The 26820-nt window shown below is 52.7% G+C and overlaps 1 protein-coding gene across 1 annotated transcript; it reads left to right on the forward strand.

The window, feature by feature from the left end:
• Positions 1 to 1553: 1553 nt before the first annotated feature.
• TRAP1 (TNF receptor associated protein 1) lies at positions 1554 to 25335 on the forward strand. Its single transcript, XM_038151577.1, has 18 exons — positions 1554 to 1707; positions 6071 to 6238; positions 7366 to 7448; positions 7841 to 7981; positions 15096 to 15167; positions 15830 to 15990; positions 16800 to 16909; positions 17093 to 17166; positions 19400 to 19555; positions 19842 to 19962; positions 20087 to 20156; positions 20318 to 20465; positions 20961 to 21146; positions 22202 to 22340; positions 22803 to 22888; positions 23668 to 23813; positions 24175 to 24247; positions 24522 to 25335. The coding sequence occupies exons 1-18, from the start codon at positions 1626 to 1628 to the stop codon at positions 24621 to 24623; spliced, it is 2118 nt and encodes a 705-aa protein (XP_038007505.1). The 5' UTR covers positions 1554 to 1625; the 3' UTR covers positions 24624 to 25335.
• The last annotated feature ends 1485 nt before the right edge of the window (positions 25336 to 26820 follow it).

Genomic DNA, 26820 nt, shown 5'->3' on the forward strand with positions numbered 1-26820 from the left:
GAATTGAAACTGCGGAGCAGGACGCTGCCAGCGCAGGGATGGAGCGAGTTAGAGCCAGCCCCCGGTAACTGAAACGAGCCTGGACAGAGGGAGGATCTGTGTAGATCCCCCGCGATCCCTGCAGGAGCTCGCTTCGTGGCTGGTGGCGGGAGGAGGATTCAGGTGTTCCACGGCAGGGACCAGAGCTCTGGGGCAGCGCCGCTCTCGGGAGTGCCGTGGGGTCAGCGGGAGGGAGCAGTGAGCGCAGCGAGAGGAGGGAAGCGTTTGCAACCGGCTCAGAAGTCATTCGGGTTTTGGCTGCGGCACAGGGAATCTCGATGAAGGGCTGGAGCTGGTTCCAGGTGGGAATGCAGCCAGTGGAAGGGTGTCAGAGTGATGCAAAGGCTCGTGCTGGGTTTGTTGCACCTAATCCATAACGTGGAGTGCCCCCCAAACCCCACTCCGTGCGGGTGTTTCCTAGATACGAACCTCTAAAACCACACTCGGCTCGGCATAGTCCCAAAAGATCAGCTGCAAGCACGAGTGAATTGCACACGGAGCTTTCCAGCGAGCTCCCCCGGGTTTGGGATTACAAAGCTGGCTCTGTTCGGTGGGCACGGTTCCCTCCTGAAAGCTCCTCGGTCTGGAAGTGGTTAGCGCTCACCGAAAGAGACCTGCTCCATCTTTTATTTTTGGCGGTGGTGCTCATCGAGGCCAGGCTCTGCTCTCACACACATTCCAAATTCGGCTCTCACCAGAGTGGTTAATTTCCTCGCTCACCCGCATCCCATCCAAAGCCTTTGTCCAGAACCTCGGCCCCTTAGATCTCAATGATGTACGCTAAAACAGCCTGGGAGATGAGGAGTTCGAGAGAAAGGGAAAAATGGAATGTTAAGCAATTGGCCCAGAGTCGAGCAGGCTGCCCGGCCAAGGTGTAGCACGTAGGGGCTTCCTGAGGGCTGCTCCCAGCCTGGCGCAGCCTTTCCTCGGCCCTCAGCCCCCTGGAAACGGGGAGAGCCACGGCGCGCTGAGCTCCGCCAGCTGCGATCACCGAGCTCCGGCCGCAGCCCGTCCCGGGGAATGCGCTCCCGAGGCCGCTCACTGGGAGACATCGGGGGGTGTCTTCACAGGGAGAGCCGGGTGCGTTTGTAACCTGGGCCTGACTCCTTTCCTAGCAAGTCCTCAGAAACACGAACAGGATTTTAACCATCACAACAGGAGCGGTTTGGCAACGGCGTCCTGGGCTTGGCGTCCGACCTCCAGGCAGAGCCCTGGAAAGGCCCCCGTGAGGGGACCCAGGCGGGGCCCTGAGGGGACAGAGCCCGTGCCGTGAGGGGACCCGGCCCGAGCCGTGAGGGGAGCGAGCCCCGGTGTCCCCTGACGCTCGGCCGGGGCCGTGAGGGGAGCGAGCCCCGGTGTCCCCTGACGCTCGTTCGGGGCCGTGAGGGGAGCGAGCCCCGGTGTCCCCTGACGCTCGGCCGGGGCCGTGAGGGGACCCGGGCGGACCCTGAGGGGAGCAGCGCGCGCGGGCCGAGGGGCAGCCTGACGTCACCGCGCGCGCGTCAAGCACAGCCCGCGCGCGGGGGACTCGGCGCGCCCCCGCCCCGTGACGTCATCGCGGCGCGCCGCGGGAGGGCAGCGCGGGCATGGCGGCGGCGCGGGGCGGGCGGTGTCTCCTCGCGGCCCTGCGGCGCTCCGGGCCCGCGCCCCGGCTGCGCCCGCCCGCAGGTGAGGGGGGACGGGCGGCGCGAGGGGCGCGGGCCCCCGGGCTCAGGGGGCGGCCGGACCTCCACGGCTCGGCCCGGACGGCCGCGCCTGCCCGCAGTTGCGCTCGGCCTTGTGCGTCCTCTGGAGGTGCGGAGGGTCCGTGTCCCACGGGCAGCGCCCCGTCGCTCTCGGCTGGTGCCGGCCGCGGGCGGCGGCCCGGCAGAGCGGGAGCAGCGCGCACAGCGCCCGGCGAACTGACCCGAGGACGCCCAGCGCTCCTGCCGGGGGAGGAGCGAGTGACTCTGGGGCTGTGCCGGGAATTGCGCGGGCTCGTGTCGGGCAGGGAGCGCGCTCAGCGGCTCCGGGACCATGTCCTGCCACACACAGGGTGTACAGCATGCTCAGATCGTGCGGCATGGTGAGGTTCATGCCCTGGCTCGTGTAGGGGGTATGTAACATGTCCCTGTTTATGTCCTGGTTCATCTCCTGGCCTTTATAAGGTGTGCAGGACATCCAGAGGTAGCTGCTGGCTCATACAGGCTGCACAGCATATTCTCATCCTGTCTCATGTCCTGGTGCATGTCCCAGCTCACACAGGGTGCACAGCCCAGTACCTGCATGAGAGCAGAAGGCAGCAGAGTTGCTGTTCTCTGGCCAGTCAGTACCAGGGGACTCTACAGATGAGCCTGAAGGGTTTGCGTTTGCCAGGGGTGCACTTGAAGTTTCACCTCAGACAGCTGACAGGAGTGAGTGCCAAGAAAATCCAAACTCTGAGGCCTCAGTTATGGGATGTGCTCCCTTATGAAGGCCCTTGCAGGCTGGAGACGTGCCTGTGAGCTGCCATTAACCGAAGCATGGTGAGGAGTGTCCTGGCTGCCAGCAGCCCGTGCTGTGTTTCCTTATCTCTTGTGTGGCCCCTAACTGACAGATCTGCTGTTGTTGGTGTGGTCTGTGGTTTCCCTGCAGGTTATGAAGAGAAAATGTGACAGGGGAAATTGTGTGACAAATAGGGCCACTTTCAGGGTCGGGTTGTCAGATTTATTGTGTCATGGAGTGCCACTTGGGTGTTTCTGGGCAATCCAGCTCTTCCTCCACAGAAATCCCCAGAGGCTTGTTAGCATCCATGTCTGGGAACAAAGCTGCTGCCTCTGGTGGGTTGGACATACTCCAGCAGAGCCCAAGTTTTATCCCTTAACCTGTCATTCAGCCCCTCAGGGAAAAAGCAGTGAGCAGGAGCTGTGTGGGGTGGGGATGAAGAGGGAGGGGCAGGATTCCCCTTTGGGTAGGTCCGGGCTGCAGGGACAGCCCTCCCTTCCCTCGGCGGGCAGGGCTGGCAGTGTTTGCTCTCACCGTTTCAGAGGCTGGAGCTGGTGCAGAGCTTTTCAGGAGGTGTGCTGGTGTGAGTGGGTCAGGCAGGGAATCTCTTCTCCCCACATTCTCGGGGATCTGGTGCCCAGCTCGGGAGCCCTTTGTGTAAGGAGATCTGAGCTGGGAGTGTGAATTGCTGGAGCTTTTTCCTGCACCAGCTTCCCCGGGCTCCTGCTGACCCAAATTCTTCTCTTTTGTTTGGAGCCACACACCGCTTTGTGCAGGGTTTCCCACCCTAAAGCTCTGCCTGGTGCTGGGCTCTGCTCCCTGCAGGGGTTTGTCCAGAAGAGGCTGGGCTGTGTTTCCTGGGGGGCTGGCCGGGGGATCACTGAGGTGTCTGGATTGAAAGGAGCCCCTGAGGGCTTTGCTGTGAGTGTGTGAGGCAGGTCTGTGGCACGCTGGGATCACTTGGGATCACAGAGAGGAATTTGGGGTGCACTGTGGGTCTCTCCACCCTCACGGTGCGGCGATGGGAACAGGAAGGGCTGCGGGCTGTGGTAAAGCCCAACATTTGATTAACTCACTGTCAAAAGCCCTGATTTGCCCCAACACATCACAGTGCACATCTTAGGCAAGAGCCATTCCTTCTTTGTTGCCTGGGCTTAGGAATTTGTTTCTGAGGTTCGTTATGAGTAGCTCATAACCTGTTACCTCAGCAGGTGCTTCTCAGCAGCTCTTGTGTGCTGATCATTGTGGTTTCAGACCCAGAATAGCCAGGAGCCTTTTCTGCTCCCTTGCTCCAGGCAAGGACTCTCAAGAGGCAAATGGGCTGAAGGTGTTGCAGCTTGTGTTTAATGAGCTGTGTCTCCCTGGCATGGGACAGGCTGCTAATTAAGGATGATGAGACCAAACATTGCACAAATCTGACAGTAACTTCCGAATTGATGGGCGGTGATTTGTTATCGTGCTTTGGAGGTAGGGAGGCAAAAAAATGTGAATACATCAACAATTAGAAATAGCCAGAAATAAAATTATAAGTAGCTGTAGTTTCTAGAGTCAGCTGCTGATCATGGGCTGGGGAGTGACCTGTATGGGGGCTCTGGGGTTTGGCTGCCTGGACGTCTGATGATAGAAGTGAACTTAGGGTTTTTAAGCTGCTGCTGATCTGTGTCTTTTTTGGATCCTGGAGTCAGAGAGGGAGCAAAATTCTCTTTTATTTCTGCTGTTTGGGAGATCTGTGTGTGTGTCTGTGTGTGTGCTTATGTACAATGCAGTATCCTACAGCACCCAGCATAAAATTAGTATAAAATACATAAATACCTAAATAAAATATATATAAACCTGAGCTGCAGGCCCTTTCCCTCTGAAGCTTGAGGGGCTGTTCAGTGAGTGCTCTGCTGCTCGCCACCTCAGCCAGGGTTGTTTGCCACTTTCCCAGGCAGTGGAATGGAGGTTGCAGAAGGTGTCCTGAGATAATGCAGCAGAGCTGTTTGTGACGCAGAGAGCACAGTGATGTGTGTGGGAGGTGTTCAGATGCATTTAGAACTATTTGTGGGCTCTTTTCTTTAAGGGCAGAATGACTGGGGAGTCATTCAAGCTTCTGGCTGGAGAAGTGGATCTTAATTCAAAGCTTTCTGTGAGGAGGAGGAGGAGGAAGAACGAGGACTGACAGCCTCCTCTGTCAGCTCTTGAGGATGAGGTGCAGGAGACAGAAGTGCTGCTAAAGCTCAGGGGTTCATGTTCACCTGATCTGGAGCAAGTGAGAGCCCAGCATGATGGTCTGGAGCAGCAAGACCTGTTCTTGATGACCACACTGACTGTAGGACCTGCTGTGGGGGGCAGGGGGTTTGCAGAGCGCTTGTGAAGTGAGCCTGAGCTCGAGGATGAGGGATGTTGGTGAAAAGGCTGGAATGCAGAGTTCACTCCAGGGCTGTGGCAAGGTGGAGGAAGGTTCAGGAGGGACTGAGCTCCCTCAGCATGTCAGCTGGCCTGGAGGGCAGGGAATGGCCTTGGAAGCTGTTTCTGAGGAGGTCACAGATGTGCTTTGGGACTCTCACTGTGCTAATGGGGTTTGGTTCAGTCTTTGGCTGTTTCTGTACCCAGTCATCTGAAGAAAGGATCCCTTGAGAACGTCAGGTGTAGGGTTTGCCTCCTTCCCTTGCTGGATGAAACAGCCGACAGGCACAGAGTGAGCTGTAAGGGAAACCTGAGCTTGCCACTGCTTCCAGCCACTTGTGCTGCTTATCCATGTTCTCCTGGCTCTGCCCAAGCTGTCCTGGTGCCTCCTCTACTTCCAGATCATCCAGCCTGTTATGTTCATTGTAGCACTGGGGGAGGCCAAGATGCTGCCTTCCCCAGGGCAGCTGCAGGGTCAGGTCTGCACCCTCTGGGATCTGGCTCTGGCATTCTCCCAGCAATTCAGAAATCACTCCAAGGAACAGGCTTTGGACAGAGGTCTGCGGTGCTGCCACGGTCTTTTTGTGACCAGGTTTGGCTTTGATTCATCCCCCAACAGAGAGAAAACTGCTGGGTTCACCTGGGCATAATGAAAGGAGGAGAATTGGGAATCCCTGACCTTAAGGGGGTTTGTGCCATTTCCTGACTGGTCTCACTTTCCCCACTATTTTGTGACTGGTGGCCTTGCTGCTGCTGCATGCGCTGCTTGCCCTGGACCCCGCTTTGCTGGGAGGTGTAATCCCTGTGCTTGGACAGTCAAAAGCCAAATATTTGTTGCCAATTTGTATTTTCACAGGCAGTGATGTGAGAGTTGTCTTCAGCTTAGCCAGGAAACAGTAGTGAATGCTGCAGACTGCCTCTTCCTGAGTGGTTAATTCAATGGGAAAGCTGCTAATTGTCATCTCCTGGATAAAATTTTAATTCAGAAGAGCCAAAGTAGTAGCTTGCCCTTTTTATGCAGTGAAGGCAATTCTGGAAAGGAATGGTGGGTGTTGGATTGTGAGGGAGCTGTTCAGACAGTGTAACTCCCATGGGATTACCTAGGTGGGACCTCTGAGGAGTGCTCCTGTTGGTACTGGACTTGCGATGTGTATTGAAATGTCTTCATTTGTGTCTTTAGCAAAAGGAGCAGCATGTCTGCAAAGACAAATTCTCCCCCGCTGGAGCCTCCAGCACAACGTTCCTGCCTCCAGCATTGCTGCTGTCAGGATGTACAGCACACAGACAGCAGAGAGCAAGGAGGAGGAGCCCCTGCACACCATCATCAGCAACACAGAGAACGTGAAAGGTGGGCCTGGCACACGTGTCTCGTGGAGATGCTCTTGGGGTGCTCCTGGGTCAAGGTGTGGTGCGGGTGAGCCCTCCTCAGCAGTGCTGCTGCCTCGGGAGGAAGTGCAGGTACTGCTCACCACATCCTTTCTATTTGTGTTGCACCATCACCTCCCAAAATCTGGGTGTGGAGGTCAGCATGGCCTTTACTGAGAAACGAGGACATCAAGCCTGCATCCAAGGGCTTGGCTGGGCAGTTGATGGTCATGTGTGTGTGTGTGGAGGCTCCACTGACACTGGAATGGGCTGAAGAGTATTTTCTGTCCCAGAAGCAAGCTGTGCCTGCCCAGGTCATTGCTGTGGGTCGTGGAGGTGTGATGAGAGTCCTGGTGTCAGCCCTTTAGCTAGACTGAATGGCTTTGCACAGCTTCAGGGGCAGGTGCTCTAAAGCAGTCTGAGCAATGAGTTATTCCAGCACAGAAATAGCATCTGAACTCTGGGCCTCTGTGGTTTTCCTGGAGCTACTTTTGAGACTGCCAGGCTGTGAAGTCCCTGGTGGGGTTGATGTGCTGAGTGCCCACACTCCAGCTTCACCCCATCCCGGGGGGATGTACGTCCTCACCAGCAGGGCATGGCAGAGGTGATGTGGGACTTGTGGCTTTTCCCTGTGTATTTCCCAGAGTTTTCTAATGCCTCTTGCAGGAGAAAGGCGTTCTCTAATGCCTCTTGCTATTTTTAAAAGGCCAAGGATGGTCTTTCAGCTGAGATGTTTTGTAGCTTTAGTTTTTTCTGAGGAGGTTTCTCTTCCTGGGCACAGCTCCCTACCTGCAGGGGTGGCTGTACAGATGTGTTCATCCAGCCTGGCCTTGGACACTTCCAGGGATGCAGGGGCAGCCACAGCTGCTCTAAGCACCCGGTGCCAGGTCCTCAGCACCTTCACAGGGAAGAATTTCTTCCCAATATCCCATCTAAGCCTGCCCTCTGGCAGTGTAAAGCCATTCCCCCTTGTCCTGTCACTTCACACCCTTGTCCAAAGTCTCTCTCCAGCTCTCCTTGCACCCCTTCAGGCACTGGAAGGGGCTCCAAGTGCTCCCTGAGCTTTCTCTTCTCCAAGCTGAACAACCCCAACCCTAACCTTTATTCCAGGTGCAGCCTCTAAACATGAGTTCCAGGCTGAAACAAAGAAACTGCTGGACATTGTTGCCCGTTCCCTGTACTCAGAGAAAGAGGTAAGACACCCTCAACTTGTTGGGGGATTTTCTGTTGGCAAAGCCCTGTCTCTGTCAAGGAATACCTCCAAAATGGTTGAGCTGGGAGAATAACCGTTCAGTTCCCAGTGAGTCCTGAGCATCCATGTCAGACTTTCTTGAATGATGTTTTTTAAGACACCTTGAAAATGTCTTTTTGAAACAATTTGTAGGTATAGCCAAGTGACTCTGAGCCTTGAGCCTCTGCAGTTTCACACGGAGTTTGGACCAACTGTTCTCCTGGCAGATAATGGGGAAGCACAGTCTGGGGAGCTGGGAATTAGTTTGTGGGGGCCATTGAGCTCCCAGGCCTGTGGGAGGGCTGCGCAGGGGGCAGGGCCAGGCTGCAGGGTCGGGCTGTGTCTCGTCCCCAGGTGTTCATCCGGGAGCTGATCTCCAACGGCAGCGATGCGCTGGAGAAGCTGCGGCACCGCCTGATGACAGAAGGGAAGGCCCTGCCAGAGCTGGAGATCCACCTGCAGACAGACAGTGGAAAGGGAACCATCACCATCCAGGTAGTTCCCTCTGGTAGCTGCAGGGTGTTATTCCCTGCTGCTCTCATCGCTGGCCTTTGTCCTGTGGAGAGTCACTGGAAGCTGAGCGGCAGCACAGTCCCCAAGCCTGTCCAAATACGCTGTCCTCAGCTGGGCTCTGGTTCAGGAGGCTGTAACCTCGGGATTTGATGAGAAACCAGCAATGCTATCTGCTCCCCACTTGTAGCCATAGGAAAATTTGCTGCTCCTTCTTTCCCTACTGGGAAGTACTGGTGGCTTTTCTCCCCGTACCCTTGCCTAGCGTGCTTCCCAGGTTGTGTGAGTTTCTCACTAGTGGGTAAATTGTGAATCTGGTTTTCTCCTGACCTTTGGGGAGGTTTTCATGCACCTCCTTAAGTCTGAGGTTGCTTGTAGACCTTCTTTCTTTCCTGGGTGAGAGGGAAAATAAGTGCTAGGGTTGTGAGAACTTCCCATTCCTGCCTGTCTCTCTCTCTTCCTGCTCCAGGACAGGCTGAGTCCAGCTTCTGCTGAGGTTCTGCCCTCAGGCACAATTGGGACTCTGGATTTGGGCAGTCCACAGCACTCACCTGTGCCCGGGTTTTGGTTGTCCCTGCTGGTGACAAAATGCTGCCTGAGTTTGTAAGAGCAGTCACCTGTGGGCCTCAGCGTGGGGAGGGACATGGAGCTGAGCCTTCTCTCTGTACTTGGATCTTGCTTGTGGCTCTTGTCCAGGGGGGAAGGCTGAGCCTCAGTTTTGGTGTTCTCTTGGCAGAGTTCCTAATGTTCAGAAGGCAAACTGTCATTTTCCTTGTGGAGCTGTGTCGGCCATGAGTGTGGCTGTGGGCATTCCTAGGAGAGCAGAGAAGGAGGAGGATGAAGCAGGCAGCCCTGAGTGACCATGGCAGGTCCAGGGGAGATGTGGCACAGACACTGCACACAGACTGATATTTTTCACGTGGGACAAAAGCACAGAGGGCTGTTGGAGGCTGCACAGTTATTTTATATTTCTGTTCCTCTGCAGAGCAAGTGCTGCAGTTGCCATGGGGAAGTTAATGCTTGTCAGTGGGCAACACAATCGCCAAGCAGAGATTCTCAAACCATGGTGCAGGGGCTTTGCTGTTCCTGTCACACTGTTGCAGGTTTCTGACTCCTGTGTAACACCAATTGCTTAAGGAGCCCTCGCTTAGCCCCAGGCAGGGGGTCATTCCTGCCTTTCATGTTTCCCTTTTGTGATTGTAGTGGACACAAAGCATCCGACTCCATCAAGACATTGTTACCTCTCCTGCCCTGACCCTGTGGAAGCTCTCCCGTTGTTTGGCAGTTTGGTTGGAGAGCTGCTTGCCCACCTTGCAGGGTGCCTCTGATGCCATCCCAGTTAGATAGGTTAGGGATTGGGCTTTTTATAACCCCCTGCCTGGCTGCCAGTGCCTCTCTAATGCCATTAAATGAGTCTTAACTAGGAAGCTTTTAACTGCAGCAGTCCTGGGCTGTGGGGAGCACTGAGAACAGCGCTGCTCCAATCTCTTTAATAGCTTTGCCTTCTCCAGAGTGCCCAAAGCTCCTTACCTCCAGTCAGGGGGTTATTTATAACTTCCTGAAGAAGCAAACTGCATATAATGATTACTGTGAACGAGCATCATTCAGAACATTTCTCTGCCTTTCAGGAATGCAAAGGTAAAAGAAAGCTTTCTGCAGTGATTGAGGCAGAGATGGATCTTCCCTTTGCCACTGTTTTGTTTCTGTACCTACTAGGACCTTCCAAAAAAGAGGCAGCAGGTCCCTTATACATGACCTGTAGCAACAGTCACCCCTTTTTTATTCCTAGAAAGGTCTCAATGTCTCACTCTGACCCCTGGATCCTTCTCAGATCTTCATGCTGCTCTGTGCCTCTGGATCTGCTGAATCTCTCCCCTCCTCTTCCAAGCCCTGTAGCATCTCTTTGCATCTCATTGAGCTGAGAAGAGGCAGGTCTGTAAGGTGTGGTGGCCATTACAGGCACATTGCTGGGGGATTATGTAGATCTGGTATAGGACTGCACTCATCTCTCTTCAGTGACTGCAGTTCTCCTTGTTCTCTGCCAGCACTGAATTCCCGTCATAAGCACAGCAAGACTCAGAATTCTGATGGATGTCCTCATCCAGAGATATTCCACCTGAGCATTGCAGTGTAGTATCTGCTAAGAGGGACGTGTTGACTGAATTCCACCACCTCGCTTCCTTCACCAAAGTCCTGTTGTTTTAGCAAATTCCACCATTTCCTGCATCCCTTTGAAAACTGCCTCATGTTTCTAGGACAGCTCCATCTGTAGCAGCCACAGCCTGCAAGGTCAGAGTGGTTAAGAAAATCCATTTGAAAATGTGAGGGGTGTGTTTCCAGTGAGAACAGCTCTGCAGAGCTCTGCAGTTCCCCGTGCTGAAGCTTTACCAATGTGATTTTGGACCCTTTGAGGTGGGAACAGAGAGCCTCTTACAGACCCCAAGGCTCAGTGAGCACAGAGCTCACCTTCAGCAGCTGCACGAGGTAACAGGCAGGTGACAGGCGCTTGGCTGTGCTGTGGTGGTGTTGGAGCTGTGCAGTTCTGCTGTGCCTGGTGCTGATGTGTGAGCTCAGGGCTGCAGCCCTGCTCCTCGCTGAGGCTTAATTTAGGGCTAGGACAGTTTAGAGGAAATGGTTTGAAATGTTTACAGAGCTGATGGCTGCTTCTGCTGGGGGAGGGAGTGTGCTTGCTGTTCCAGCACGGGGGAGCAGTGTGGCTCTGCCAGAGCTTGGGCTGCTCAGTTCCCTCTGTTGGGCTTTCATCTCTCTGTTGCCGTCATCCAAAATCGGTGTCTGTGAAGCCACAAAATCACCAGTTTGCTGTGTTGGGAGGAGTTAAAATGACTGCAAACACCACTCCTCCCTGCAACAGCTCCCTGTATCGCTGAGCAGATCTCTCCTGCCTCACCAGTTACAAACAGCCTGGAACAGGGACTGGGCTGTGCTGGGGCTCCAGTGAGGATTGGGCTCTTTGGGCTGCAGCAGGTCAGTGCAGATGCACCCTCATGTCCCACAAAGCTTGGGGCAGGTGGAGAGCAGGTCCCTCTCCCCTGTGGGACAAGGCTGCAGCAGAGAGAGTGACCTGCACTGCAGCATCTGTGTGTCACTTGGACTTGGGGAAGCAGGAGATGGACAGGTGGAGATAGAGGGGTAAATCTGGCTGTACTTTAGCAAGTCTTAGGTGCAATTAAACCTGCAGAAATGTGCCACAGATTGCAGGGACGGGCTGCAGCTTCCAGTGGTTGCATCATCTTTAACAAATAAGCCCAGGACCCAGAAATATAAACACATCTCAAATAACCTGTGGCCCAAGGAAGGAAGTGCACAATCTTTTAGTTCTCTTTGCAGCAGAATAAGAGCAAATCCTGTATAAGAATGGGAAATTCAGAGTGGATGAAAGGCAGTACTTTTCTGGACAGTGGGTATTTAGACCTGGATGGGTGGAGGCCGAGCCTGTGGTTTTGCAAAGGAAAGCTCAGGCTCTCTGTTTTGGACAACTTCCATGCACTAGGCCAAGATTACCTCGTGTTCACAGGCATCAGTTTTATTCTGGCTTTTCATCTGCTGGTTGCTGCTGCTGCAGATGCTTTAATGATTCTAAACCAGAACTTTGTCTAGTGCAGCTGCTGTCCTGGTCTTGTGAATTTCAAGTCTTTAATCAAGGTATTGAAATAACAGTGGGCACATTTGCTAATCAGACATTTTGGGATTTTATTACCTTATCAACTGGTGAAAGCAGCATGTCTTTGTAATATAGTCAGTGTTCTTCTGATGCCCCGTTGAGGTTTTACACTGAAATAAATGTTTCAAGTGTTTGTTTTTTAACAAAGCAAAGTGAAAGGCACACTAGTTCAACCAGGTACCTCTAACTGGGAGCATTCCTTCCCATGCAGTCACGGCAGAGGCAGCAGGTAATGGCTGCCTAATGGGCTGTTAGGTGCAAGGAAGCTCTGCAATACTTTAAATTGGACTCAGGTAATGAGCAAAACTAAACTAATCTTACACAGCAGGTCTCTGCAAACATGCAGCACCCCCACCACAGGGTTAGAATAAAGGGCTCAGAAGGCACAAAGGTGCAGGTCAGCAGCAGCTTTGGTACCTTGGAGGTGTCCACACATAAAAAGGGGCTAGAAACAAAGTTCAGCTGATGTGTCTTTGGGGTAAATGTTACTGAGTTTAGTTCAAAACTTGTGGCCACTAGCCCTTCATAGTCTGAAGGTCTACAGCCTCCTTGTTGTCTCTTATAGGGGATGGTTTGGGGGAGGATTTTTACTCTGCACTCTGAGAAGTACCGGAGGAGAAATTCAGCCAGGTGAGGAGGTAGTGGTTCTGCTGGGTGACAGCAGGTCTTCTGGAACTGGCATTCAGCTAACGAAGGGTCAGCGCACTGAACTCTGTGTCTTGGTCTCTCCAAGCTGTAGAGAAACACTTGGCACATGGAACTCTGAGCATATCCCTCACATTTTGTAATTTGAGAAGCCCCACATACAGTTTGCTTTGTGCTGCTACAAATAGCTCTCCTGTGGCTGTGGTCAGCCTGATAAAGCTTTTCTTGCAGGCTGAAGGGAGGGCTAGAACTGTGTGCAGGGGAAGAGACGTTGTGGTGCTGTGGGTGGAGCAAAGGCTGGATGGTGGTGTGTAGGAGTGTGTAGGAGTTTGCAGGGGTTGGGTGGTGCCATGGTGGTTCCTGGTGAAGATGCTCAGCAGCCAGGCAGCAGCTGGTGCAGCACGGAGCGGTGTGAGAAGGGCAGGAGAAGTTCCACCAGCTGCTTCCTTGGATTTCATGGAGCTGGAGCTGCCAGCACTTGTGTGGGCCCAGCCTGAGGTGGGCTGCTCACGGGCAGGTTCAGCTGCTTCCCATGGCTGCAGAGTTCCTGCTCTGCAGAGCCCAGCTCCCATCTCTCCTCTGCTGCCGCGTTACTCCCATTCCCCCGAGCAGCTCCATGTGGTGAAGGGAGCCAAAGGGCAGCTGCAGGAAATGTGGACATGGCAAGGGTGGCTTGAATCGTGATGGAGCCTTCATCCTAATCCACCCAGGTGTTTTCCTGCAGTAGAGAATGTCTGCTTTGCCAGGATCTTCACTTTCTGCTCTCCCTGTCAGCATCCCGGCTGTCTGAGCGCTGCTTTCTTTGTTCATGAGATTCACCCTCATCAAAGCAGTCTCCAGGAATTGTCATTAAGCATTCTGCAGTAAGTTTGGCAGGGCATTAGGAATTCAATAGCCAATAAATTAATGGGGTGAGGATGTATTTTTTTTAACACGCTGGAATTTGGGAATGACATGCTGTGCTATAAATAGAAGTGGATCAGAGTTCTGTTCAGGGTCTGGCATGAAGAAAAACTGAACCAGATGCTGAAAGCTGTTCTTTCTGGCTTTTTCTTCCCTGGGGGAAGGGACCATGTCAGATTCCTGAGACTTTGCCATACGCTGTTTGTTTTGCTTGGCTTTTGATCTCTCGCTGTTGAGATCGTACTGGGCATCATCCCTGCTCTCAGCCAGGAGGGCTGACTGGCCTTACTGTATTTAACCAAGGGAAAGGGATTGCTGTGCCCTGACTTGTGGGGGGGCAGGAAAATGTCTTACCCACATGGCACCTCACAAGCTGAAGAGTTCAGTCCTTCGGTGCAGTTAAACACTGCATTAAGAAATCCATACTGCCATTACCTTACTTTGGTAGAAACAAGCCCAGTAAATGCTCCATGGGTGGCAGAGGTCACTCTGGCACCTCACCTCCGAGCCACCTAGCAGCTGCCAGCTCTGTTGCAGCTGATTTTGCTGACCCTGCAAACCAAATCCCACCCTACTAAGGCACTGGGGATGTGTGAGCCCACTCTGGACATGCCAGGTGCTGTCAGCTGCGATAACAATGCTCACAGGTACTGAGGTAGAGCTGAATCCCTCATGGGAATGAGAATCACATCTCACTTGGCTACTTTTGACCTCAGAGAGTGGCTCAGAGAACATGTAACAATGGGTTCTTGGGATGCTTGTCAGGTAGAGAAGCTGCTGGAATTTGGGAGGGGGAATGGCACTTTTTTCCTGCAAGTGGCATCCTGAAGGCAGTAGGCTGCCCTTTGCTCCTGTGGAAAATGTGTGTGGAGCAAGTCTGAAAACACATTGGACAACAGAAAGGGAAAGATTTCTGCTGGGGCCCTGTGTGAGAGGGTGGCCATCTCTAGCTGGGGTTTGCTGTGACCTTTGTTGCCTTGGGGTGCCATGCAAATTGAAGTTGCAGCCAGGTTTGAGACTTGCTGCAGCCTTTTCTGGGTGGTGCTGCTGCAGGCTCTGCTGCCTGAGATGTGTGAGCTGCAGGGAGATGTTTATCTGCATGCAGCAGTGCAATTCTGGAATAACCCAGGGATGACAAGGAGCTGTGTGCCTCTGAAGCTTGGGCAGAGCATCACAAAGTGTAGCTGGTGCATTGTATTTTGGCTGGGATCAGGCTGTTCCCATGGGAATGCAGTAGCCAGCTCTCCTGGACACTGACAGCTTCGTGCTCACACCGTGGAGCACGGGGTGAGGGGGAGAGGAAGGAGGGAGAGGCAGAGCAGATGGAGATCAGTTCATGGGGTGCTTGCAGACAAGGGTCTGCATTACCTGAGAGTCAGGGATTTGCTGCTCTGCTGCTGATTCCCAGTGTTCCACATCTGCAGATTGCAAACAAGCTGCTTCTCTCTGCTCCTCAACTCCCCCTCAGACCAGTTCAGGAATGGAGGGTGTCTCTGTGCGTGACATCTGGCACTGTGGGGCCGTGGCTGGGTTGACATCTCTTTCCTGCACTGCCATCCTGTGCTTTTTAGAGGGATGTAGAATCCAGCCTGTCCTGGCATGGTTTTGTCTTTCCTTGAGAAATGGCCGGAGTCTCTGAGCTTTCTGGTGGTTTGTAGGCAGCTGTGGCAGCCCCTGGAGCTCTGTGCCCTCTGAGTCTGTGTTCCTGCCCATGGGCAGATGCAGTCACAGCTGGAAGTCTGCTGTTGGATTTACTACTCAGAGGGGAAGGAGAGAGTGGGAGTTGGGAGGCAGAAGTTGCTTGGGTGCTGTTTGCTGGAGCAATGATTCCCTGCTGATATTTCAGCTGCAATTGCTGGTTCTTTTCAGGACACGGGTATTGGGATGACCCAGGAGGAGCTGGTTTCTAACCTTGGTACCATTGCTCGATCAGGCTCAAAGGTAACATGGGATGAGGACCCTTCTCCCTCCCTTAGAAAACTCTTCTCCAGTTACAACCACTTTTGTTCTCCCAGTAATTTTTCATTCTGTTTTGTCCCTTGGCCCTCAGCCCAGCTGTGAAATTACACCTCTCTTGGAAGGTGAAACCTGCCTGTGGAATCTTCTGGCTTTCAATGGTCCCTGCTGTGCTGCGGGAGGCCCAGGGAGCCCAGGCAGTGCTGACGGGCCCTGTGTGTAGCACTGCTGCACCCACTGCCCTCACTCCAAACACCCTCCTGCCCAGCCATCCTTACAGAGGGGCACCCACCCACTTGGCATTTACCCCGTGTCCAGGGGAGCAGCAGCTCCGTCCCCACAGCAAGGTGTTGTACGTGTGTACCTGATTTTTGTTTTCATCTCTGGAAGCACCGTTTTAAGGTTTCCTGTTCCTGATGACCGAGCTCTTGCTTGTTTTCTTTTTACTGCTCTGCACAGAGGTGCAGTCCCTGTGGAGAAACCTTTTTCCTTGGGAACCTTCCTCAGAGCACTGATGCAGGAGCATGGGCTGAGGGTGCTGGGCTGCCAGGCTGCAGTGCCTGAGGAGCCCAGCTGGGGATTGATCACAACCTCCAGCAATACCTGAAGTCACTGTGTGCTGGTTTGTGTCTCCTTTGTTCCTGCAGGCTTTTCTAGAAGCTCTGCAGAGCCAAGCTGAAGCCAGCAGTAAAATCATCGGCCAGTTTGGAGTGGGTTTCTATTCAGCCTTCATGGTGGCTGATAAAGTGGAGGTGTTCTCACAGTCAGCAGAGCCAGGCAGCCCGGGCTACCACTGGTCATCTGATGGGTGAGGCTGCAGGGTGGGGTGGCAGCATGGGAGACTGTGTCCAGACCAGGCATGGCCTGAAAGCCCTGCAAAGACAGGGCTTGTTTGTTCTTTCAGGACCTGGCTGGCTGGTTTAGGTCCTGCTCTAGTTATACACAGGAGCAAAGCATGGCCAAATGTGCCAGCGTGGAAACTGCAAGGGCAGACTTGGTTTGTCAGAGCAGGCATGCTGTGGACAGAGTACCTGCCTCTTCTTTCCATCCCTGCAGCTCAGGGGGCCCACAGCACAGGGACAAACTGAACCTCCTTGCTCCAATCATCCTCCGAGGTTTGGCTCGAGGCACCCACAGAGAGCAGAGCTCGTGCAGCACTGGGTCTGCAGGCACATCTCCCCGTGGGTCACAGCTGTGTGCTCATCCTTTCCTTTTTGCTTGAAGTTGCAAACATCCGTGATGGCAAAGCTGTGGGCTGCTGGACGTGTTGGAATTGGAGCTTCCGAGGGTGACAAGCTCAGCATCCCCTTAAAATTTCCTCCGAATAAAGAATGTACTACATTATTTAAATTCTTGAGAAAACTGAGACACCAGACTGGTTTGGGTTTTCAGTAGCTAGTGTCTTTGCAGAGCAGTGTGTCCTGGGTGTGTGGGGAAAACAGCCACATGGCATTTGGGGCTTCTCAGAGGCATAAGGAGCATTCAAGACTTTTTTGCCTTTTCCTCTTGGCCTTGAAGTGTGTGTTGTGTGTCCTCTTAGTTGAAAAAACGATTTCTCTGTGCTATCATGAGTGTTCCTGAGGCACAAACTGACACAGTGTTTGTTTCTAATCCTAGTTCAGGGATGTTTGAGATTGCAGAAGCATCTGGGGTCAGAACTGGGACTAAGATTATTATACACCTCAAAGAAGACTGCAAAGAGTTTGCAAATGAAGACCGAGTCAAGGGTGAGTAGAGGAGGGGAATCTGTTGTCCCTGGGGCTCTGTGAATTCTGTTGGTGCTCACAGATGGGAGGTGAATTTACAGGGTTTTTCCTCTCCTGCAACTCCTTTCACCTGCTGTTACTGAGGGAATTCCTGCTGTGTTGTTTCCACAAAGGTGACCCTTCTGTGTCTTCTTTCCATTCCAGAGGTGGTGACAAAATACAGCAACTTCATCAGCTTCCCCCTGTACCTCAATGGGAGAAGAATTAACACATTACAGGTGAGGTGGAGGCCACAGGCAGGTCACTCATGGAGATGAGCCACTGTAATGCTCCACTGGAGACAGGAAACAGCATAAAGCTGTCCCTGGACCAGGGGAGGGTTGTCCAGGATATCACAGATCTTGCACTGATGATTTAATTAGAACAAAAGGAGACAATCCAGCTGAAGTCATACCTGCAACAGCTTCTTTGCACTTATTGTGGAAAAGTCTTGGAGATCAGCAAGATCTGTATCTTCCCTTGTCCTGAATTATTATTTCAGTGCTTTATAATGCTTATTCTGTTCAAGCCATGTGACGTGTTAGTGCTGTAGGTATTGCTCATATTGCTGGTGTGCTGACACCTCTCACTGCAGTTCTTTCTGTCCTTTACATGGAATAGCCACTGCCAGGGAGTGCTTGGGGTTTTTCAGCAGCTCACAGCCTGATTTATTCCCAGCTCCTAGCTGAGCACTGCTTGATGCTGGCATTTTCTGACCACTGGCATTATACTGCAGCCAGATCTATTTTACTCAGATGTTCTTGGCCCAATTGCAGGCATCACTTGGGAGAAATTAATTATCTTTAAAACTGAAATCTATGAATCATTTTCCTCCAGGATCTCCTCTTCTGACTGTTTAAAGCTTTCTCACCTAGAGAGCAGATAGAGAGCATGTGTGTGGCTTTTTTGTTTCCTGGAATGTGGCACTGACTGCACAGACTTTCAAGACTGTGTTTAAACATTTTACCATGTTAATTTATCTAAGGTTCTGTAATCGGTGTTATTAGTCACTGATTATTTATTTGGATTCCTGCATAATAGTGTTTCTGTTCCAAAGGCTTTCTAGCTGTGCCCCTTAAATTACAAAACCAGAAATAGCTTTAGACAGCTGTTTGCTCTCTCTGCCTGACAATCAATAGAACAGGCTCCCTGGAGAAGAGCAGTAGTAGAGCAAGGGGTGAAATGCCCTAAATAGAGTCATGGACTTTTATCTTCTTATCAGAAAGTCTGTTTTCCCTTGGGTTACAGCAACAGCTTGATTCTCATTATGCTCCCATTTAATGCCTTTTCTTTACCCAGGATCTTGGCTTTGTGTTTTTCCACACATCAGCATCAGTTCACTGCAAACAGAGCCACAGCTGGTTCCCTGGTGGGGTTTCTCCTCAATGAGCTCCTGAATGCTCACAGCATGGAGCTGGGGGCTTCTCTGGTCTAACTGGGATAACAGTTAGCTGCTACAAGTGAGCTCCTGAGAATGCAGCACTTTCCCTAACACAGCTTCTGTAGAACACCTTAGCTCCCAGTGAGTCCATAATCCTACCTGTGATCCTGCAAACCCTCCGGGACACTTGTGTGTGCTGGAAATGAGGGGGAGCCACCTGTGGAACAAGCCTCTGAGGCAGAGGAATCATTAAGGATTTCAGGGCTGCCAGGGACCCAAAACCCTTGGGCTCTGAGGGTGGGCTGGATGTTGGTGTTGTCCCCAGAAATCGCTCCTGTCACTCGTTTGGGCTGGAGTGGCAAAGAGAGGCAGTGACTGAGATGGGCTCCACCCAGCTGGAAACACACAGTTCTGCATTGAGTCCCACATCTTTGCTGGGTGCAAGTCCTTTGCTCAGGTACTGGAAACTGAAACGTGCTGTGAGCGTGGGCTGAGTGCCTCAGAAAGCACTGGGGGAGTTAGAACAGCAGCAGGTGGAAGCTAGAGTTCATGGCATGTGTTCATGTGGGAAACAGTGCTGGAGCAGTGACCCTGCAGTGGTTCACAAAGCAGCTGCCAAGCTGCTGAACAAATCAGCAGAAAGCAGTACAGGAGCTGCTTCACAAGCTCTTAGCTAGCTGAGACAGTGACCTCCATCAGAGAGGCAGGTTGGTTGCAAAAGGCTCACTAAAACTTTTGCTTTTCCTTTGCTTGCTGGTTAGGCCTTGAGAACTTAACCAGCACTGCCAGTCAGTTGAGCTGTGGGATCTGCCCAGGATGGCCATTGGCAAGTGCGAGGCAAAGGAGGTTAGCCAAATCCCTTTTGCTTTTGGGCTGGACAAAGCTGCCCTATATATGTTGCAGGGCAAGAGTTACCTCTGAGGGCTGGCCCGAGGCCAGATGAGGGGCAGTAGTTTGTTTATCGATGTGGCCTGAGCCACGTCTCGCTCCCAGGCTGTGCAGAAGAGTCTGTTTGAAAGGTTCTGTTTCCCTGCTCTGGCATCCTGGAGGCCACAGAGCTGATGGGAACTATTCTCCCTGCTCCTGCACAGGCTCTGTGGATGCTGGAGCCCAAGGACATCGGCGAGTGGCAGCACGAGGAGTTTTACCGCTTCATAGCGCAGGCTTACGACAAGCCCCGCTACGTCCTGCACTACAAGACCGACGCTCCCCTCAACATCCGCAGCATCTTCTACGTGCCCGAGCAAGTACGTGCGCTGTGCTGGAACGTGGGACACCTGCCCAGCTGCTCTGAAAGGGGAGAATGGCAGAGCTCCCTAGGGAAGGGAGGCAGATATGGCTGCAGGGAGGAATCTCTGCAGTGGGCTGGGTGCCGCAGGGTAGTTGGGATACTGAGCCACGACAGGAGCAGGGGGATGGCTTGGTAGGTCCCTAGGGAAGAGAGCCAAGACTTCAGCTCTCATTGGGTAGACCACAGTGTGATGTGGGCACCCTGCGCAGTGCCGCTGTTACCTCCTGTCTCTTTTCCTGCAGAAGCCATCCATGTTTGACATCAGCAGGGAAATGGGCTCCAGCGTTGCCCTCTACAGTCGCAAAATCCTCATCCAAACCAAAGCTGCAGACATCCTGCCTAAGTGGCTGCGCTTCCTTAGAGGTGGGTGTGGGACCAGGAAGAGCAGGTTGTGAATGATGGCTTCCACAGGGACGAGGCAAGGGCTGCTCTCCTGAACCTGACACTTGTGTTTGCATCACTGTTCAAGGGTTGCTTTGTGTTCCAGGTGTTGTGGACAGTGAGGATATACCCCTGAATCTCAGCAGGGAGCTTCTGCAGGAGAGTGCCCTGATCAGGTAAGCAAGAGTATCTCTGGACTGAGATACAAGGAAAAGATGTCAAGCCATGAGGGAAAGGGGACAGTGGACTTACTACAACCCTGCACAGAGAGATGTTCACCTAAATTTTCTTGTCTGGCTCTAGCAGCTGTCTTAAAAAAGGCTCGTTCCTCCTGCAGGAAGCTCCGTGATGTTTTGCAGAAGAGGTTGATCAAGTTCTTCATTGACCAGAGCAAGAAGGACCCTGAGAAATATGCCAAATTCTTTGAGGAGTACGGGGTATTCATGAGAGAGGGGATTGTCACGATAGCAGAGCAGGACGTCAAGGTACCATGAGTCTTGAAACATTGCAGCTGATGGGAAAGATTACCGTGAGCTGGGATGAGGGAGACTGCTACATCCCATGGAACTTGCACACCCAGAACTTGTGTTCCTGGGTCTACCAAGACCTGTGGATTCTCTAGTGCCTAAACTTTCACTCTTTCTGACTGGTGCTGCTTCCCATTTATTTTGAGACCCCGCAGAGTCTCTGTACCCACACTGTTGTCACCCCTCCCTGGTGCAATGTCAACTACAACAGGCAATAAAGATGGGCCTTCCCTCCTGTTGTCTTCTGCCTGATTCCCATTCCAGGAGAGCTTGACCTACATCCTCTTTAGGTCACTTTTCTGTCTCTTTAATATCTGGAGCAGGAAAGGAGGGATTCAGAATCCCCTGAGCCATTTTGTAGGGCTCCCAAGAGGCACAGGAATCCTTGGGGCTGGGAGGGGTCGGGTGGAGCTCAGTGACCCAGCTGGGCTCACAGGAGCACGTTTCTTGCAGGAGGACATAGCAAAGCTGCTGCGTTACGAGTCGTCGGCGCTGCCCGCGGGGCAGCTGACCAGCCTGAGCGACTACGGCTCGCGCATGAAGGCCGGCAGCAGGAACATCTACTACCTGTGTGCCCCCAACCGGCACCTGGCCGAGCACTCGCCCTACTTCGAGGCCATGAAGAAGAAGGACATGGAGGTGGGTGAGCAGTGGTGCCATAGCCAGGGGAACACCCTGAGCTGCTGCAGCAGTGGCTGGGGCTGGCTCTGAGAGCTGAGCAGGGCGGCGAGGCCTGTGATAGAGCCCTGCCAGCACGCTGCCTTTGCCTGGCCCCCTCGGCTTCTGCTCTGTGGCATGAGGAGGGACCTGTCACATGCTCTTAACCGCAACGTTAACAAAAAACCATTCAGTTCTTAGGAGTATCCAAAGGAGGGCCATGAGAGTGGTGAAGGGCATGGAGGAGAAGCCATATGAGGAGCAGCTGGGGGCACTTGGTCTGTTCAGCTGGAGAAAAGGAGACTGAGGGGAGACCTCACTGTGGTCTTCAACATCCTCACAAGGGCCAGCAGAGGGGCAGGTGTCATTCTCTTCATTCTCATGACCCGTGGCAGGACCCAAGGGAATGGCTGGAGCTCAGCTGGGAGGTTTAGGTTGGGTATCAGGACAGAGTTTTCACCCAGGGACGTTAGGCACTGGGACAGGCTCCCCAGGGAAGTGCTCACAGCACCAAGCCTGTCTGAGTTCAAGAAGCATTTGGACAATGCTCTCAGGCACAGGGATTGTTGGGGTGCGCTGCACAGGGACAAGGGTTGGGACAATGATCCTGATGGGTCCCCTACAACTCAGCATATTCTGTGATTTAGTACTTGTACTGACACTTGGTTCTTATATCTGTTTCCTGCCTTTGCTGGAGCCCAGAGCAGGAGCCTGGGAGCTGCTGTGCAGGGCTGTAATTGTGTTACAGTTGTCCTCTGTGGACAGGTGGCCCTCTCAGGACTGGAGTCAGTGCTGGTTCTCACTTTCCCTGGGCAGCAGGACTTGCTCAGCTGCAGACCTGCCACCCATGGCAACAAATCCTTCCAAGGGTTTGCTTTCCTGTCAGGCCCTGAGTGACAGTCCAGTGACAGTCACTGTGCGGTTGAACCTGTGGGTTTCCTGTGTGATGTTCCTGCTGTTTGGTAGGGAGCTGCCTTGGGAAGGAGGGAATGCTTTTACATCCCAAACAACGTGTTGTTGTCCCTTTGTTGGCACAGGTGCTGTTCTGCTATGAGCAGTTTGATGAGCTGACACTCTTGCACCTCCGGGAGTTTGACAAGAAGAAGCTGATCTCTGTGGAGACAGACATTGTTGTTGATCACTATAAGGAAGAGAAGTTTGAGGAGAGCCGCCCAGGTACCGTGAGGCTCCCCTGTCCCCTCCTGCTGCGCACTGCCCTGCTACTCTGAGCAAGCAGTGAGGGGACACCTTCCTCCCCTGCTCTTGCTGCTCCCGAGCAAGAGCCTTCCACCCTCCCATTCTCATGGTCTGAGGCAGCTTAGAGTTTTTGCAGACTGGATTCATCTCACATGATCAAAGTTAAATGGAATGTCATGTGTGGAATTGCCATGATTTTATTTCTACCCCATGCATACATCTGGTGCCCAGACAGAGGCAGGCAGCCCCTGGCAAGGCATGAGCCTGCCCTCTCCAGGTATGGCACAGTCTGGGATGAGGATATGGAGGTGTGTCTGAGCGGTGCTGCATTCCCACAAGAGAACTGATAAACGAAAGTGTGAAATGGAAGAGTGAAAACTTAGCTCATTGTCCATTGCACACTATAGATGCACACTCAGATGTGCCCTCTTTCTCTGCCAGCTGGAGAACGTCTGACAGAGAAGGAGGCTGAGGATCTGATGGCCTGGATGAGGAATGCCTTAGGCTCTCGAGTCACTGGGGTGAAGGTGGGTATTCTGTGTCTGGGTAACTGAGTACGTAACAATCCAGGGGAAGAAAGATGACAGGTGGATGGGGAACTGCTGGGACCCTGTGGGAAGGCATTCTTCTCTGTGCCTCCTGTGTGTACGTGGTGTGGATGCTGGCATTTGTCATTGGATGGTCAGTGCGGCAGCAGAAGAACCACATCTCCTTGTGTACTGAGCAAAGCCCATATTGCAGTCGATGCTCAGGTTGCCAGAACAGGCTGGTGACTTTCCTTGCTTGTGGACTAGAAAGGTGTATTGGAAAGGAATGCTTTGGGTCCAGCTGCAGCCCACTGCCTGTGGACTGTGGGGCCATTTGGGCCCCCATCTTTCCTGCTGGTCTAGGCAGCTCCTGTGGGATGGGAATGAATCATGTGGAGGCTTGGTGTGGACCTGTGCTGAGGAGACTGCAAATCCTCAGACTTTCCCCACATGTCCAGGCTTTCCTCATTGATAACAGTCTTTTGGAAGTCTCATTTTGCAATGTCTCATATTGTTCTGCTGAAGTGTTGAGTTGAGGACATCAAGGGTTTTCGCAAGTTTGTCATCCTTCGCTTCTGTTTGATTTGTGAAAGCTTTCTCAAGTCTCTCTCCCAGAGCGTTTGCTTGAATGGTAGCTATGTGCTGAGGGCTGCCAGTTTTACTGCAGGCCTCTGTCATTTGGGGCAAGGCAGGATGGGGATCTTGCAAGCCTCGGGTGACCTTTTTGCACTCTGGACGTGCATTGTCCATGGCAGCCCTGACCGGTGCTTGTGCCCCAGGTGACCACGCGGCTGGACACGCACCCTGCCATGATCACCGTGCTGGAGATGGGCGCCGCCCGCCACTTCCTGCGCATGCAGCAGCTGGCCAAGACCCAGGAGGAGCGAGCCCAGCTCCTGCAGCCCACCCTGGAGATCAACACAGGGTAAGGGGGACAGCGCCAGCCCTAGGCCTGGGACACAGAGCCTCTCAGAGGTGGAGGCAGAGAGGAGGCAGCGTAAGGCTGCCGATTAGCAGAGTCCTCCCCATTAAGTGCAGTCAGTGCCACAGAGCCTTAATCTGTGAGGCTGCGTGGCACCTTCAATGTGAGCCCCCCCACACACAGTGTGCAGCCCTCTGGGGACCATGGGGTTTGTAGGGACAGACAGGAGAGAAAAGAGAAGCCCCAGAACAGGAGCAGGGAAGTTGACTTTGGTGACCCACTGTGACTTAGCTGCTCATTTTGGAAATAAATTTCTCACTGTGTCCTAAATCAGCAAGTCTCAGTGTTAATCTCTCCCTTACAGGCATGCTCTGATTAAGAAGCTCAGCGAGCTGAAGGACAGTCAGCCTGATCTGGCCCAGATGTTGCTCGACCAGGTAAGAGCCAGACCTTCTCCAAAAGCAGCACCATCCTTCCTAGAACCAGCTTGCAGACCGTGCATGGCAGAGAACAGGGTGAACCATTACAGTGGGCAGCAGTCACATCCTTCTGTGGCCCCTGGGTATTTCTGGGACTTGTGGTCGATGTTTTCCTAGCAGGTGCCCTAGAAAACATTCTTGGTTTCAGCATGCAGGTCCTGGGAGGGACATTCCCTTCCTCCCTCTGGAAAGTTGCTCTGGTGCTTATTTAGTGCTTTCTTCTCTTTTTCAGATTTATGAGAATGCCATGATTGCAGCAGGGCTGAATGAGGATCCCAGGCCAATGGTGAACCGGCTGAACGAACTCCTCACCAGAATCCTGGAGAGGAACTGAGCCCGAAGGACTGAAGGATGAACTCTGTGCTGATCTCTTGCCTCAGGCACAGCCATTCTCAGAAGCTGCTTGCAGGCACTGTCCAGCACAGGTTCCTGGGCAGAGGGCAGGGACAGTGCTGGGGACATCCAGCCCTCCCTGACGGGGAGGAGCCACCTGTAATTATCAGATGCCACATCATCAGCTTGTTCAAAGTGCAGTGCTCTTAGTGGGGACAAAATCCAGAGGTTGTTGCTTAAATAATGTGCCCAAATTTCTGACATGAGCCCGAAGAGCCTCATTTCATACTGTTTCTAAAAATGGCCTTTCTCAAAACAGATGTTGGCAGCAAGATTCCCAGTTAGGTCTGTGAATACACCCCCCTATCCACAAAATCCCTGCTCACCTTTGTGCTCTGAACAAGCACTGGAAAAATCAATTAATTAGTTAAGAAACCTCCAGGTCTGACCAGGCAGGAGGAGTTTGCTGGCATGGAGACAGCTTTGGCAGACACAGATACTGTTGGTGGAACATGTCAGTGCAATCCCATGGCAGCAAAGATCACTGAGCTGCTGGATAAGTGAATTCATCATGGTCCTGTGGTAAAAGGGAAGTAACTGGGAGGCAGCTTTCTACTGTCTGGCTTTCTGGAGAGTCTGTGGCATAAACTGCACACCTAGCTGATCTGTATTTATGATAAATAAACAGTTCTTATTTTCCAGACATCCCCCCACTTCACTCTCCTCTTTATTTTGTTGGTCTTTATGTCTTCCAGCTGGTGATATTGCTTTGTCTCTCTTCAGATGCTGTTTGGTTCTTCAGGGCATCAAGCACTGGACATGGTGGCAGGAGAGGGATGTGAGAACAAGAGTGTAGAGGGAAAGCAGGAGAATCTGTAGCTGTGAACCCTGTTAGTTTTGTCTCTGAAAATGGGATGTAGCCCTTGGTTTGAATCAAGCAGTGGCTGTTCAGACAGAAATGCCGTGCTAGATTCCCTCTGTGTCTGCTTTACACCATGCAAATGCTTTATAAGAATCCTTTCTCCTGCTCAGTGGGGCTCTGAGCAGCCCTGGTATTTGTTTAGCTTATCTTTAAATTGCCACATTAAGATGCTGGGACTGGGTTTGGTTAACTCTTTGGATGCTGTGCTGGACGGGACAACCTCCAGCTCTTTGAGCTACAGGAAGCCTGGCTGTGCACAGAGGAGTGAAAAATTCCTGCTGCTTGGGGACCATTTGGGAAGTTTTATTAACATCACCTATCATTTCATTTTTATTCAGATGTGAAAGAGGAAAAAAATAGTGACAGTTTAGAGGGTATTGAGACAATCAAGGAGCCACTTTCTCCATCCTACAGCACTGGTGATACAACCTGTCAGGAACATTGTGGCCAGCAGGACCAGGGCAGTGACGGTCCCCCTGGGCATTGCTGAGACACCTCCAGTCCTGGGGGCAGTCCTGAAAGACACTGAGGGGCTGGAGCGCGTTCACAGAAGGGAACAGAGCCCCTCACCAGGAACAGCTGAGGGAGCTGGGGAGAAAGGGAGGCTCAGGGGGAACCTTCTGGATCTGCATAACTCCCTGACAGGAGGGGACAGCCAGGTGGGAGTCAGGTTCTGCTCCCAGGGAACAAGGGACAGGATGAGGGGAAACAGCCAAGTGAACCAAGACAGCTTCAGATCAGATATTGGGAAAAATTTTTCACTGAAAGGGTGGTCAGGCAATGGCACAGCTGCCCGGGGCAGTGGTGGAGCCATCATCCCTGGAGAGATTCAAAAGACATGTGGATGTGGCACTTGGGACAGGGGCTAGTGCTACATTAATGGCTGGACTTGAGGATCTTTTCCAACCCAAATGATTCTGTGATTGTAACATGGACTGAAGCAATTAAAACCTTTGGTGATTTGTGCTGCAAGCAGCACAGCAGTGAGTGTGGTATCCTGCAAGCTGCACACCTGATAAAGTGCCTAAAATAGTGTTGATACAATGAGCTGAGGCTGGATGCTGGTTTGTAACCTTTACCTTTACTGCTCTGAGAAGCAGAGCGTGCTTGGAGCTGGCCATGAGCTGCCTGACACATCTTTAACCTCCCCATCCTGTGAATCCTCCAGGAACCCCAGCAGCCCTTCAGATGCTCTTTTTTTGCCATGAGGGATTTGTGACTAAAATGTCAAATAAGGTGTCTGTTACTGGAGTGCACACCTCCCCTGTGTCCCTGT

The sequence above is a fragment of the Motacilla alba genome, chromosome 14 (assembly GCF_015832195.1).
Source record: "Motacilla alba alba isolate MOTALB_02 chromosome 14, Motacilla_alba_V1.0_pri, whole genome shotgun sequence".
NCBI lineage: Eukaryota > Metazoa > Chordata > Aves > Passeriformes > Motacillidae > Motacilla > Motacilla alba.

What these genes read in the sequence shown, in the direction of transcription:
- TRAP1 (XM_038151577.1), top strand. Translation starts at nt 1,626, where the DNA reads ATGGCGGCGGCGCGGGGCGGGCGGTGTCTCCTCGCGGCCCTGCGGCGC. An exon ending in AAATGAAGACCGAGTCAAGG is followed by an intron (nt 16,910 to 17,092) that starts GTGAGTAGAGGA and finishes TTTCCATTCCAG; the next exon opens with AGGTGGTGACAAAATACAGC. An exon ending in CCCAGATGTTGCTCGACCAG is followed by an intron (nt 24,248 to 24,521) that starts GTAAGAGCCAGA and finishes TCTCTTTTTCAG; the next exon opens with ATTTATGAGAATGCCATGAT.